A 15,155-nucleotide genomic window follows, 5' to 3' on the forward strand; every position below is an offset into this window, starting at 1 on the left:
CAAGATCAGGTGTGCCCATTTGAAGCTGTGGCCGAGTTGTGGTTGGAATCAAGGAGGGCCTCTGAAAACTCTTTTGTGATTCAGCTGGTAAAGAATCCACCTGCAATGCAGGAGACCTGGGTTTGATCCCCGGGTTGGGAAGATCCCCTGGAGAAGGGAAAGGCTACCCACTCCACTATTCTGTCCTGGAGAATTCTATGGACTAGGCAGTCCATGGGATCGCAAAGAGTCAGACATGACCGAGTGACTTTCACGTTCAAATCTCTTAGCTTCTCAGCTCCTCCCAACCTGGGAGTCAGAGGGCAGCCTCCTACCAGGAGGGAAGGGGTACATCTCTTTATTGTGCAAACCAAGGCTGACGCTTGGAGATGCTGGATGCTAAAGCTAAAATGTCAGAAGCTGGAGTTCTGACTCTGAGTGCTAGGCTGAGGGAGGATTCTTGGTGTCAGCCCTCCTCTTAGCTTCCACAGCAGCCGAGCCCCTGGCTCCCCCTCCCAACTCCCACCTGCTCCCTGCCTCACAGCCCTTTCCGACATTCCTCAGTCCTCTGGGGAATCTCTGCTGACAGAAAAGCAAGTCCACAGCCACAAGTAGCACCTTCTTGGAGCTAACCAGGCTGCACCCAGCACTGAAAAATGTTTGTGGCAGACTTTCATGTTTGCTTGCTCACTCACTCACTCACTTAGTTAATCATTCATTCACATACTAAGTGGTTCCACCTTTCGGTTATTTTTCATTAGGTTTGAGCTGCTAAACTCAATCACTGTGAAACTGCTCATCCCCCCAACCCACCAGCCAGACATCCAACATATACCGAGTGCCCATCACAGTCCTGCATAGGTGTGACAAACAGACATCATATGTCCTCGCGTCTGACAAGTCCCATGTCCGTCACTCACCTATTCCCTGGGTCCCATTCATGTCATGTGTGTGCTGTGTCTGAATCCTTTGAGCCTCTTCCTCATACCAGGGTTAATAATACATGAATTGCCATCTATCAAAGTTCACATGATGTGTCTTTATTAACCTTTAAGGGTGCCTATATATTGCATTGGAGAAAGCAAAGGCAACCCACTCCAGTGTTCTTGCCTGGAAAATCCCAGGGATGGCGGAGCCTGGGGGGCTGCTGTCTATGGCGTCGCACAGAGTCGGACACGACTGAAGCGACTTAGCAGCAGTAGCAGCAGCATATATTGCATTGAAGAGATCTTTTTAAAATTTGTGAAAGTCATGCTTGCTCATTGTGGAAAATGTAAGCAATGACAAAACATACAAAATAAAAATCCTCCCTTAAAATTGACTACTTCCACTCCTCTATCCCACAGTGCAGACCACTGTGAAAAGTGTGGCCAGAGTGGTTTAATTCTTATCCTTCAGTATCTTTTCTATACATTTGCAAAGGGGGAAATATATATAATAATTATATGGTGTAGTGTATGTTTACAAATTGAGGTCATAGACTATTGTTCTGCAACTTGCCTTTTCTCTGTAACAATAAATGAGAGACATCTTGCTAGGTTGGTTCTTCAGATCCACTTCATTCTTTTTAAAGGCTGCAGAGCGTTCACAGTATGAAGGGACCTGGTATATTGAACAGGCTCCTATCAGCAGACATTAAAGGTATTTTCAGTAATCCCCAGCTACAATGCTGATGGACATCTCTCTGAGCTCTTTTATATGATCATTTCTGAAGGATCATTCCTAAAAGTGGAATTGCTGGGTCAAGGGCATTTTAAATTTTAATGGTTACCAGGCATAGTGCCATAGCGCAATAGTGCCAGACACACAGTAGGGTCTTTGTAAGTGTCTGTGCAGTGAATGGATACTGCTGGACTGCCCTCCAGGAAGAACACACCATTTCCACTCCCACCAGCAGCAAACAGAGAGGCACAGTACTGACCATTTCTGCGACTTGAGCCCAGCCAGGCTGGGCTTCAGTATAACCACTTTCCTCTAGGCCACTCTGCTGCTGCTGGGAAGGATTTAAAGCCCCTACGTCGCCTTCAAAGAAAGGCAGGCACCCTGGTAGGTGCCTCCTCTTCCAGGTCTGCAAAGCCCATGGCTTAACATCCTCCCACTGGGGCGAGTGTTTACCACAGTGAGGGCAACCATGTGGGACTTCTCTAATGGGCACTTCCCATGTTTACACAAAGCACCTACATATCTTCCTTCTGCTCCCCCAATCCACCCCTGAAACGGAAGGGAGACTTCCTGTGACTGGGCTCACTCTAGCACCAGCTCCAGAACCATGTTGTCTCTTTCTAACTGCTGTTCTTCCTCTGGGTCCCTGTCTCCAGCAGGAACAGTCCCTGTCCCTAGCACCTTGGGGGCTGGCTGTGCCATCTCCCTGCCCCTGGCCCTGTCACCTGTCTAGGACCTGGGGCCCCAAGAAAGGCTATTATTGGGAGAGGCCTGCAGAAGGAATCCCTACCAGCACACCAGGGCCAGTTCTACCTCCAACCCTCCCAGGAACACTGGCCAGCACTGCTTCTGTGCCCTCTGCCAGGGAGCAGTGCCAAGGCAGGGTCCTGGTGGAGGAGCTCAGGCCTGCCTGCGCCCCCGAGATGCTGGCACAGGGGTGTCTCTCACACTGCATGTCCCATGCCAGCCCCCACAGGGGTAATGACACCCTGTGAAGACTCTCCCAGGCCGCAGTGGTGACTGCCTTTCCTCTGAGGGGTTAAGCCTGCAGATGAGGCTGAGGTGGCGGTGCCCAGAACCCCACGGGACTGGAGGAGAAGGGTAGATCTCTCTTCTCTCCTCCCTCCAGAGATTCCAGGGTGGAGCAGATCAAGGTCTCCAAGACCCTGCCCCACAGATGGCCAGCCTTCCCTACTCACCTCCGCATTGCCCCGTCCCCACCCCCATAATGACAGAGTCAGAGCTGAGTTTTAAGTGTCCCAAGGGAAAGCAGCAGGAGGATGGGATGAGGAAGCACGCAGTGGTCACTCCCCACCTCTAGTCCCCGTCCGGACTCTTTGGCACCCAAAGACCTCAAGGAACCAGAGGTCAGAGCATCTGCCAAGATTCTCTCCTAAAGGGTGACCGACTGATGTGCTGTTCTTCCAGGCTCAGCAATGGTGGGATTTTTCAGGCACAGTGACCTCCACCCACCCCCATCCTCCACATACACACACACAACCATGTACCCCAGCAGTGCCTGAGCTCACCTCCTCACAGTCAGAGGCAGACTCTCAGCAACAATCAACAGAAATTTAGTGAGAACATGTGTTGGGGGTTGGGGGAGGACGATGGGGTCTTCTCTGTTCATGGGAGAAGAGGTGGAGCAGCCCCATCTTGCAGGGTACATTGGTGCCCTCCCAAACATCTCAGAGCTGGCCGTCCAGGCCCATGCTGGTACCCCAGGGTGCAGACTCCTCCACTGCTCAGAGCAGCCCGTTCCGCTGCTGGGCACCTCCAACTGTTCACATTTTCCTCCTGGCAGCCTCTAACTTATAATGGGAGGTGAGGGGTGGACATGTCACTCCAGACCAGCCCTTGAGACAAGAGAAGCAACTGGCATGGAACAAGGGTAGAAAAGCAATAATTTAAAGCCAAGAACTGCCAGAGGTGTGGCAGAATGGGCAAGGGTGCTCCAGGGCTCCTGAGAGTCTCTGGCTTGACCCAGGAGGCACTGGGGAGGTGGCTGATGACAGGGTTCCAGGCAGGAGGTGAATCAGAAGGTGGAGTTGTCGATGCCTCTGCGTAGCCCGGCATATTCCTCAGGCCTGAAGCTGTAGGGTGGGGGCGGCTCCAAGGGAGGCAGACCCAGGACAGGCTTCAGAATTATCTGCAGGGAAAGGAGGGGACACAGTGACTTCTTAGGTCAGGCCACTGGTCATCACCACCTGTGTGCTGGTGGAGGCATGTTTACCAGGGAGAAGAGTGACCCCACGCTGGTGGCAGAGCCCTCCCCAGGGCCCAGAGACATGGTGTAAGGACACTCTTCACTGCCCCAGTTGCTCTAAAAATCAGAAAAAGGAGGTACAGACAGCTGAGGGACAGAGCAGGGGTCGGGATGGATACCCACCTCACTGTAGGGGGGTGGGGGCTCAGAAACGGGTGCTGTGACCCTCTCTACAGGAGCAATGGGGGGCTGTTCCGGGGGGGCTGTTGGGGCCTCCTGCTCTGACTTTCTGCAGTTGAGATACAAGTGCTTAGCCAGGCCGCAGATGCACAAGAGGGGTATGATGATCAGGAAGATGATGACAAAAATCCTGGGGTAAGGAACCACCAACATCAGGCTGAGTCTCCAGTCACCCCACACCGCCCTCCCTCCCTTGACCTACCCCCACCCTTCACAGCAGGAAGTCCAGTCCAGTCCTGTGTAGGCCAGACCCATCAGAGGACTGTGCCCAGAGGAACTGGCCCAGGGCTCACCTTAAGGGACCGGAGAAGAACTCGAACTGCTCCGGCTGGTACTCTTGGCAACAGCTGCTCCCACAGCATTTGAATCCCTTAGGGCAGGTGCTGGGAGTGGGGTGGGATAGAGGCTCTTGGTACCAAGGCGGGGGCAGGGGAGGAGGGCAAAAGGATCCTAGCTTCCCTAAAAGCCACCCGCGTGCTCAGGGCACAAGCCACACCTTTGGCAGAGCAGGGTTAGTGCTGCCCCACTAGGCTCCTCTGGGCTTAGTGGGAGGAACCTAGGGCTGGGATTGAGACCTGGGTTTCAGGTTCAGCTGACTACTGGCCTTGTGCACTCCTGCCAAGGTTCATTCCTTCCTGGGCCTCACTTTCCTCATCTATAAAATGGGTGTAATGAATGTCCTGTTGACCTTACTGGACAGGTGTGGGATTGAGTGTTGTAGTGGTTACAGCATCACTCTAAAGAGATGCAGGGGGAGAGGGGCAGTGGGGAGGGGCCAGGAGCGAACTCTAAGAGTGAATGGCGAGATGATGGGGCACACAGAACAGGAGGCAAGAGGGAATCAGTGTTCCTGGAACATCCAGGGCGGACTCAGTAGAAACACTTTGCTGCCCAGAGATCACCCCCCTCAGCCCCTCCTCATTATGGGGAGTGACCCCCAAGTGTGAAACTGCCCATGGGTTGGTTGGTAGAAGGAGTGAGGGGGTAGAAGAGTGGACTCCCCTTCTCTGGTTGGGGGTGGGGATGGTTTCTGGCTAGAAGGGGAGTGGGTGAGGATGATGAAGGCAGGCAGGGCAGGATTTGGGGTGTCTCCTCCCCACAATGGAAGTTACAGCCCAAACCCCAGACTTACAAGAAGAGACCACATGTGGCTGCAGCCTGTGGAAGAGAAGAGGCAAAGGTTTGGGTCATAAACTGGGGGCCGGGGTTTCCACCCAGATGCTACCCAGGTACCTCACAGCCCCAGAGGATCAGCACTTTCCCTCAAGCCTGCTTTCCACCTCACTCCACATCTTCCTTGGGTCAATGGTTCAGCCCTAGCTGCCACCTGGTGGCCCTAGCTCCCCCTTCCTCTTCTCGTCACACCTCCTACCACATTTGCTCACCCCTAGGTCTGTAAGCTCACACCACTAACCCACCCTTCCAGCCCACCCCCATCACAGCCCCCCACCGAAGTCACTCCCAACACCTTGGCAAGTTCCTATCCCACAAGTCCGATCACCAGAAACCTTGCAGGAAGCTTCCCTCAGTGGCTCCCTGGGTCCCAGATGCCAGGACCAACCCACCACCCACTGGGAGTTCCCTGGCTGCAGGGGCAGACCCTTGTCCCTGAGCCTTCAGGGCCCACTGAACTCCCAGTCATCCTTCAGACCCAGCCTGGGCCTTCCTGGCTCTGAGAAGTGCTGGACCCTCCTCTCCAGAAACAGCGCCCCCTCCCTCCCTCTTCTGCACTAGTTCTGCGCCACGTGGTGGCTATCATTTTAGAAATTCACCTGATTAACATAAAAATATGTGTAAAAGCCCTGCTTGGAGTGCTCTCTTCCCAGGAATCTGAGAGGCTGGCTCCAGCACCTTCTCTGACCATCTTTAAAATTATATCTCCTTTTACAAAGCACTTCTTTTCCCCTAACTGTGCTTACGTTCTCGGCATAGCTCCTGTCAACATCTAACATACTACGTATTTTACTTTATCTTGCTAGTTGTTTGTCTCCTCAGTAGAAAACTCCACCAGGGAAGGGATTTTTTCTGTTGAAAACCAATACTCACGATTTTGGCAGAATGAATGAAAGAACATTCATTGACAACCTGGTTTCATTTCATCCTGGTTGCTCCCAGGTAGTGGGGGGAGGAAGGAAAGCAAGCAGAGGAACACAGCTAAAGGGAGGTTATCTGCCACCCCATCCCAGCCTCCAGGGGGATAAAAAACCACAGCTCAAGAACAAGGAGCCAACGTTTTTTTATGAGACCACCATATCTCTTTCTTTTGGGGTTGGGGGAGGGTCACGCAGCATATAGGGATCTTAGTTCCCTGACCAGGGCTTGAACCTGTACCCCTTGCAGTGCAAGTTGGAAGTCTTAACTACTGGACCACCAGGGAAGTCCCAAGACCATGATATCTTTATATCTTGAAATAACAGTTCAATTGCTAACGACAACAACAACAACGAAGCTTAGAATACCAATGACAGCCAATAACAGTTGGGTTGATTCCCCCTTTTCTGTGCTCAGTTCCATGTGCACACCTCCTTCTCTCAAGCCTTGGCCAGTAGGGTCAGGAGCAGGAAAGAACCCCTGCAAGTTGGCCCAGAGAGGGTGAGGTGATGGCAGAGATGGACCAAGGGGTCCAGGCACTCAGCATACCCACTTCCCCTCATCCTAGCCCCTGTGCCTCCCCCTCTCCTGGCCCCCAACTGAGAAAAAGACAGCAGATTTAATGAATTAATCTTGAGCTCCTGTTTGGAGGAGCAGGGGATCCTCTCCCAGATTCTCTCCCCTTCAGCCACTTCTTAAACAGGGGGTGATCTTCACTGAGGTGGTATCAAATGTTGGGGCAATTCTGGGCAACTTCAACTTAATTTACATGTGAACAGAGGGCATTAACAGCCTGCCCCATGGAGTTGTTGGGAGAAATCAACAAGAGGATGCACAGCCTACTGCTGGCACAAACCCACTGCATGTGATGGAGAAGGAGTAGCAGGGCTTTTGGGGTGAAGTCGCTGCACAGTTATTGAATGTTGTGGGGGAACTGGTCTGGCCCTTCCCTCAGACTCTCATAGAGGTTAAAAATCCATATTCTAGAGCCATGTCAGTTTCCAGGATAATCTCCCATCCCAGAACCAGATAGACTGCCCTTCCCCCAGGCTGGGGGGAGAGAAGAATGTGGGGGTGCTGACACCCTGCCTTACTCTTGGAAATCACAGATTTCAGAGATCATCCCTGCCTTGGGTCAGGCAGCCAGATCAAATCCTATCACCTGCTAGAATCCTCCCCCCACTCCTAGAAAGGGAAGAGGGAGCCTCCTTTTCTCTAGGGCACAAGCACAGATACACAGTCCCAGAGAGGGCCAGGACTTCCCCCAAGGTCACCCAACACTGGCAAGAATGGAGCTGGGGAGACAAGCTGGCGAGACGTCCAGATCTCAGTCCAGACCTCAGGTTCCCGCTTTCTGACGCTGCGGGAAGGAGCCAGAAGGGCGAGTCAAGGCTAACACTCTGAGAGAGGCGCTAGATGTCAGACAGCGGTGTGCGGGAATAGGTCCCACGACACAGTTCCCCACTAGGTGAAGGAACCCAGACCTTCTCAGGACCTCCCACCGCGTCTTCTACCTATTACTTCCCCGGCGAAAAAGAGAAAGGAGTTGCTAACTGCCTGTGGTCACGAGGAGATCCTGACAATGGAAGGTGGTGATCGGGAGTCAGAAGCAAGCCCCTGACCTATAAGAATAGGGGCTTGAAAGTTCCACAGTTTTACCTCCCAAGCGCTCACCTGTTGGAGGCTGGCCAGCAGGCCAAGCAGCAAGAGGCTGGCGACACAGGTGTCAGACATTCTTGCTTGGGGGCCACTGAGCTTCCTTGTGTAGGGGAAGGAGGAGAGAGGCGGGGCCGCGACCTCTCCCACGACTCTCCACCTATAGGGCCCCACCTCGGGATGGGGGCGGAGCTAATGCACCCGGGAAGGGCCCGACCCGGGAAAAGGAGGGGGAGGAGGAAGAAGTCTGGATTGGGAAATGGGAGTTAGAAAAGATAATCTGATTTTAAGAATATATATATTGTGCTGTCAGTTCAAGACTGCTGAGCTACCCCTTCCCAACCCCTAACTGCTCCACCCTCTAAGAGGTCCCAAGCTTGAGATGGAGAGGGGCTGCAGGCCGAGCGAGCGGGACCCCTGGAAGTCCCTCCCTTCCCACGCGGATTTCTGGGGGGCAGAGGGAGAGCGGAAGCGAAGGCCTTGGAGTGGATTGAGGGGATTGTAACGGAGGGAGGTGCCACTTTTTGTTTTGTTTTGTTTTGCCGAGAAGAGACGGAGGGGCGGCCTGCTTGATTTCTGGGGAAGGAGAACCAGGAGTAGAGAACTGGTACAGTTTTGCCCCGCCCCCACCCTCCTTGAAATCCAGGGAGGAGGCGTTGGTACATTTCCTCCATTTGACTACAGGGGAAATTGAGGCCCCGGGATTCTGAAACTAGTCCCTGAGTTCGTAGAGCTGAGTCCGCAGAGCCAGGCGAGCCGGGGCGCGGGCGAGCAGGCCCACCCGGATTCCTAGAAAGATCCCCCGAGGCCGCGGTCCTGGCCTGCGGGGGCTGGATTCCGACCCGCCAGCACGCCCAGCCCGGAGGCGCGTTGTGCTTTCCAGATCCGGCCGGCAGGTGGCAGCATCGCTCAACGCGGGATTTCCAGGAGCCAGGCGGAGCGGGGCGGGGACCTGGGCTGGGTCTCCCCGAACTCTCTCCCCGGGGGACCAGGCTGGAGGGTCGGGTGGGAGACCGTCTCGGTGGGCGATCGGCAGAGGGGAGAGCCAGACGCCCAAACACAGATGAGACGTAAGGAAACCTTGCGGGAGTTGGAGAGATGGAGCCCGGACCCCTGGGGTAGGGGCGAAGTGGAGATGGTCTTTGGGGTGCCGTTCCTAGACCTGGGGAAAGGGGGAGGGGTCCTGGAGAGGATCAGTTCTTAGGTGTTTAGAAGTTCCTGCTGTGTCTCAAGTCTGACTTCGCCCCTGAAAACTAGCCCCAACCTAGTAGGAAAGGACAGCCGTCCTCCTTTGGCTTGTCCTTTTTTCTCTCCAGGCTTTCTCCTTATCTGTTTCTCATCTCTCCCAGTCCAGTTATCTCTGTCTTCTGTTTAACCCCTCCTTGCTCTGCCGTGTTTCTCCCAGTCTCTGTCTGCCTGTTTCAGTTTCTCCCTGTCTGTCTTCATGCAGTTTCTCTCCATTTCTCCGCGTTCCCTGTTTTCCCATCTCTGTTTCTCCTCTTTGTTAATCCCTGTCTGTCTTAGTGGAGGAGTCTGTTTTTCTGTCTGTTTCCATTTCCCTTGCCTCTGGTTTGGTCCTGTGTCTGTGTCTCACTGACTCTCCTGATCTATCTCGGTGTATCTCTCTCTCCTTGGTCTCTTTTCTCTGTCTCTGTTTCTCATTATCTCTTGGCCCCGAAGGACAGAATCTTCCAGTCTCTGATCCAAGTGGAATTGGGGTCTGGCCCCAGAGAATGCCGTCTCTATTTGCAGTTCCTGTTGATTGATCTTGGAGAAGGGAATGGGGAGTGGGGGCATGGAGCAGCGTGTCTTTCCTCCTCCCCCAGCAGTTGGCTGTGGACCTAGCCCACTCCTCGGCCAAAGGAGACTTAGTGCAGAGGGTTCTGGAGCCTTCTCCCCCCAGCACCCACGCTGCTGCTTCCTTAGTGAGTTGTTGCTAACTTGGGCATCCAGGGCCCTGTTGCTCCAACACTCAAGACCTGAGGTATCTGCCGGGAACCTCCTGCCGCTCTGCCCAGGCCTGGAGCCTGACAGAGGTGTAGCGTTTAGGATAGAGGAAGATGGGTGAGCTTAGGCAGAAGGGTATCCTAGGGAGTGGAATGAGGATGCTAAGAAGGGCATGCAGGACCTTCAGGGGTAGACGTAGGAGGCTGAAATGGTGAAGGGACCAGGCAGGTTGGCCCCCTGAGGAGAAGCAGGAGGAGGGCAGGAGGGTGGGATTGCTTCCCTCTGGTGTCCACTGACACAGATGTAGGATTGCCAGACAAAGTACAGGATGCCAGTTAAATTTGAATTCCACACTAACAGTGAATAGCGTTTTAGGATAAATAAATATGTCCCATGCAATATTTGGGACACGCTTAAACTAAAATTTAGTTGTTATCTGAAATTCTAATTTAACTGAGTGTCCTGTATTTTTATTTCTTAAATCCAGCAACATTACCCACATCCCTGGTATGCTGTAGGAGAATATCTGCTCTGCTCCCTGCCCCGTGTCTCCCCAGTGGGAAAGTGAGGCTCCCGGGCAGAGTCTAAGTCTAGAGGGCCTCTGGAATCTGCTTCTGGATCCCCAGTGTTTTTTCATGACATCAGACTTCCTTTCTATGCTCCTTCCGGCAGATGGGGATGGGCTGAGCTGCCTGGAGGTGGGCGGTCCCAGCTCGGGCCAAGAACACCAGGCCCTGTGGTCAGCAGGCAACATGGCTCCAAAGGCCCCAGCATTCCTGGTGGGTGAGGTCGGTTGGGGGTGGAAGCCCAGTGGGGCCCCAGACTGAGCAGACAGGGGCCTGGTCTTGTCTAGAGGCAGGAGGGTCGTGGACAATGACAACACCTCCTGTTCAACACTCTGGCAGTGGGTAGGCAGTGCGGGCATGTGTGTGCACGTGTGCTCAGACATACAGGGGCATGAGGGCAGGGAGGCCCAGAAGCCTCAGGCAGACAGTGGGTCCTTCTAGAGTCCATGCCAGATTCCATCTGGGGCTTCCCAAGAGCAGCACAGTTGCAGTGTCTTACTACTGGCTCGAGCCTCCCCGGCCCATTTGCTAAAGAAGGAGCTGATTGTGCGCCCAACAAGGGCCCAGCTTGAAGGGCCTCGGAGGTCAGCTGGTCCACCCGCTCAATTCTCCGAGAAGGCAGCTGAAGCCCAGAGGGGTAGAAAGGCCAAGTCATAGGGGACACTGGGGCTGAGTCAGGACCCAACTATGCAGGTCTTAAGACCCCACACCCAGCCGCAGTCTCGGGGTGGCACACACGTCAGGCCTGGGGAGCCTCTGCCAAGGCTGGAGGAACTCACTGGGAGCTGCAGTGGGAGGCCTTGTGCAGCCTGGCTCAGCCGGGCCCCAGGCAGGCTCTGGGTCAGAGGCAAGAGCCAGACTGAGTTCTGTTCCTCTCTCCTCCCTCCCCATCATACTGTGGTGGACATTGATCCCCATAAATGACATGGCCCTGGGTAGGGATCTTTCTTTCAGAAATACCCAGAATGTTCTGTCGTAACCCAGCTCTTGGAAGAAAAGTTATGACCAATCTAGACAGCATATTAAAAAGCATGGACGTTACTTTGCCAACAAAGTTCTGTCTAGTCAAAGCTTTGGTTTTTCCAGTAGTCATGTATGGATATGAGAATTGGACTATGAAGAAAGCTGAGTGCCGAAGAATTGATGCTTTTGAACTGTGGTGTTGGAGAAGACTCTTAAGAGTCCCTTGGACTGCAAGGACATCCAACCAGTCCATCCTAAAGGAAATCAGTCCTGAATATTCATTGGAAGGACTGATGCTGAAGCTGAAACTCCAATACTTTGGCCACCTGATGTGAAGAATTGACTCATTTGAAGAGACCCTGATGCTGGGAAAGATTGAAGGCAGGAGGAGAAGGGGACGGCAGAGGATGAGATGGTTGGATGGCATCACTGACTCAGTGGACATGAGTTTGAGTAAACTCTGGGAGTTAGTGATGGACAGGGAGGCATTGTGTGCTGCAGTTCAAGGGGTCACAAAGAGTCGGACAGAACTGAGCAACTGAACTGAACTGAACTGAACCCAGCTCTGCCTATAGGGACAGTAATATGTTGTGTTAATAAGTGTGGCACTTGTTAGGGTGTGCTGTGTGACTTTAGTCAAGAAACTTCTCTGGGCCTTTCTACACTTATCTGTGAAGGGGGTGTGGGGGCGGACAACAGTACCCCTTTTGTCACACAGGATCACTGTGAGGATGAAATAAGCCACTCAGTACCTGGCATACAGTAATGGTAAATCAATATTACCTTGATAGGGAATTCCCTGGTGGTCCAGCAGCTAAGAGTCTGCACTCCCAATACAGGGGGCCTGGGTTCCATCCCTGGTCGGGGCACTAGATCCCACGTGCCACAACTGAGACCCTATGCAGCCAAATAAAAATATTTTAAAAATTTCCTTAATAACAATATGCTACAATAACCAAGACATGGAAGTAATCTAAGTGTCTATAGATAGATGAATGGATAAGGAAGAGGTGGTATTATCAGCTATAAAAAAAGAATGACAACAAAAAAGTGTACCCCCAAAAAAAGAATGAAATAATGCCATTTGCAGCATAATAAAGGGACCTAGAGATTATTATACTAAATCAGACAGAGAAGGATAAATGATATGTGAACTCTAAAAAATGATACAAATGAACTTATTTACAAAACAGAAATAGACTCACAGACAGAAAACAAACGTGGTTACCAAAGGGTTGGGGGCAGGGGAGAGAGACAAATAGGAGTCTGGGATACACGCTACTGTGTATAAACTCAGCAAACAAGAACCTACTGTGCAGCACAGGGAACTATACTCAATATCTTGTACTAACCTGTGATGGAAAAGAATCTGAAAAAGAATATATATGAATCACTTTGCTATACACTTGGAACTAACATAACATTGTAAATTAGCTATCAGTCAGTAAGTATGTTAGTTGCTCAGTCGTGTCAGACTCTTTGTGACCCCATGGACTGTAGCCTGCCAGGCTTCTCCGTCCATGGAATTCTCCAGGCAAGATTACTGGAGTGGGTAGCCATTACTTCTACAGGGGATCTTCCTGATCCAGGGATCTAACCTGGGTTTCCTGCATTGCAGGCAGAGTCTTTACTGTCTGAGCCACCGGGGAAGCCCTGTAAATTAGCTACACTTCAATGTAAAAAACACAAAAAATAATAACAAGCAATAAATGTTTCTTTCCTAGTAGAGGAAAGGGGCCCAAAGCTTTTTGTCTCCAGTTCCTATGGAGGCAGAATGAGGTGCTAAGAGATTAAGGGTATTGTTGCCCTCTGAGAATTGCTCTAAGCGTTTCTGGACCGGCCACCAAAGTCTAGCTCCACTTCCCGCCGTTCCCTGCTCACCAGCCCCCTCTGCTGTCCATTAAGTGCTTTGGTTTCCCCCCCCTCCCCGCCCCCAGGGCCAACATCAGAGGGAGGCCTGGTGTGGCCGGCTCCCGGAGGGCCACAGGGGGCTGGATGTGGCAGTGGTGTTGAGTCCAGAAATTTGAGAATTCCCTCTCCTGGTTTGTTTCCCATTTCTGCTCCCCCTGCTGCCCACTGAGCATTGCCTGGGCTCCCCTCACCCTCATGGGGACTGTGCTCATTCCTGACTGCCCCCATCCACTGTGGCTCGCCGAGGCCATCAGGGATGTCCTCAAGGCCTTCAGCCTGACCTCCTCCTTGCCCCTGGTGGGGTATGTCTCTCGTTCCCTAACTTCCAGAGGCTCCCACTTCTGCCTAAATAAAGTCCTACCTCAAGGAGACCTTGGGTCCTTAGTAACTAGCCCATCTGTCCTCATCGTGTGTCAGTCTCCCTGTCCTGCCCACATGCCCTCCAGCCACATGCCCAGCCTTTTCTGCTTCTCTCCTTTCCTCTGTACCTAGTACACCTGCCCCATGCCCTCCCTGAAACCTAACAAATTCTCATCCATCCTTCAAGGCTCACATCAAATACCACCTCTTCCACAAAGCCTTCCTGGACTTGGATCCTCCTGCAAGAAGTAATGATCCCCTTCCTGCTTACCCCTCCCCAAGCCTTTCTCTGGGCCTTTCTGACGCACTTGGCCATTCTCCCTTGAAGATGTGTGTACATGTCCTAATGTTCCCACCAGGCTGCAGGGGCCAGCCCAGTTCTGATTCAGCTTTCATTTCCCATGGTGCTTTGTTCCAAGTAAACACTGGCTGTGTTGTCACTGAGTTGAAACTGGTTGGGGGCCTCCTAGGGTCAGGGACCAGATTTCTCCAAGGGGATAGGTAATGAATTACTGGAGTCCTTAATGGGGGGCTCTTGGTTGCAGAGGTTATTCCAGACTGACCAGGTTTCCCATCTCCACAGACTGTGTGGTTTGGGGAATCCACCTCTTCTGCTTTCTGCCCCCTCCCCAAGTGTACACATACCCCTTCACCGTGTGTAAGTGAGATGGCTCCCCAGGGATTGAGCAATTCCTACGGGGTACGCTGCAAGGAATGCTTGGCTCCCTGTCCACCTTCCAGGACACGCAGGATGCTTGCTGGGCTGCCAATAGGAATTCTTGGCAATGAGATCAGGGTCTGAGTCTCCTTCCCAGCATTTCTTTGAAAACTAAAGCCCACTGGCCTGTCACTCATTCTCAGGGTGATGGGTCTGGCTGTGGGAAGATAATGTCTTTAATTGACCCTGGACTGAGCCACCGACCCGCGAGCCAGGAGGATGGAGAGGGGAGTGCCACCTGACGATTATCGGTGCAGGGAGCTTATTATCCTAATGAGCAGGTTGGAGGAGCTCAACTAATGCTCACCTTCCCAGAGTCTTAGCAGAGACAAAAACTGCATTTGGCAGCCTTTATCCTTCCAAAGTGTAGGTTTCTGGGGCACAGCTAGCGGTGGGAAGGGAAACACCTCCAAGAGGTGGGTGGTGGGAAGTTCAGAGGAAGGGAGGCTAAGCCGCTGAGTGTTGGCTGTCTTGGGGTGGCAGAGGGAGCATGGCCACTAAGACTCAGATGGGAAGAACTTAACTCAGGTTAAGGGTCTTCAGAGCCCTCCAGCCCTGGTTCCCTGCTTCTGAGGCTCTTCTCCCCAACCCTGCCCCTCCTCCCAACAGCTCCTTTCCCATCCCCACCTTTGATGGTGTCTCTTAGAGATAAGACCCTGTGGTCAGAGAGAAGAAAGGGGTTGAGGAACCCCTAGGGCCCCCGCTTTGTAGCTCTGCTCTTGGCCCCTTGAGAGAGGGCTCTTTTGCACCCTGCTTGTCGCTGCCTCTGCCCACGTCCAAATGTTACAGGGGATTGTGGTTAGACTTCAGAAGAACTTCCCAATCCCAAACAAGCGGGGGTGGGGGGGTTCCAGGT

General features: G+C 52.8%; 1 protein-coding gene across 1 annotated transcript; it reads right to left on the reverse strand.

Annotated features, from left to right (window-relative positions):
* Positions 1-3,529: 3,529 nt before the first annotated feature.
* TMEM92 (transmembrane protein 92) lies at positions 3,530-7,912 on the reverse strand. The gene is made up of 5 exons (XM_070478893.1): positions 7,853-7,912; positions 7,517-7,578; positions 4,381-4,470; positions 4,031-4,217; positions 3,530-3,790 (listed from the first exon to the last, which is right to left on the reverse strand). Exons 1-5 carry the CDS (start codon positions 7,910-7,912, stop codon positions 3,677-3,679), a joined length of 513 nt encoding a protein of 170 aa, XP_070334994.1. The 3' UTR covers positions 3,530-3,676.
* Between the last annotated feature and the right edge of the window lie 7,243 nt (positions 7,913-15,155).

The sequence above is a fragment of the Odocoileus virginianus genome, chromosome 17 (assembly GCF_023699985.2).
Source record: "Odocoileus virginianus isolate 20LAN1187 ecotype Illinois chromosome 17, Ovbor_1.2, whole genome shotgun sequence".
Lineage (NCBI taxonomy): Eukaryota > Metazoa > Chordata > Mammalia > Artiodactyla > Cervidae > Odocoileus > Odocoileus virginianus.

What these genes read in the sequence shown, in the direction of transcription:
- TMEM92 (XM_070478893.1), bottom strand. Translation starts at nt 7,912, where the DNA reads ATGTCTGACACCTGTGTCGCCAGCCTCTTGCTGCTTGGCCTGCTGGCC. An exon ending in TGCTGGCCAGCCTCCAACAG is followed by an intron (nt 7,579 to 7,852) that starts GTGAGCGCTTGG and finishes CGCCTCTCTCAG; the next exon opens with AGTGTTAGCCTTGACTCGCC. An exon ending in TCAGAAAGCGGGAACCTGAG is followed by an intron (nt 4,471 to 7,516) that starts GTCTGGACTGAG and finishes CCCCACTCCCAG; the next exon opens with CACCTGCCCTAAGGGATTCA.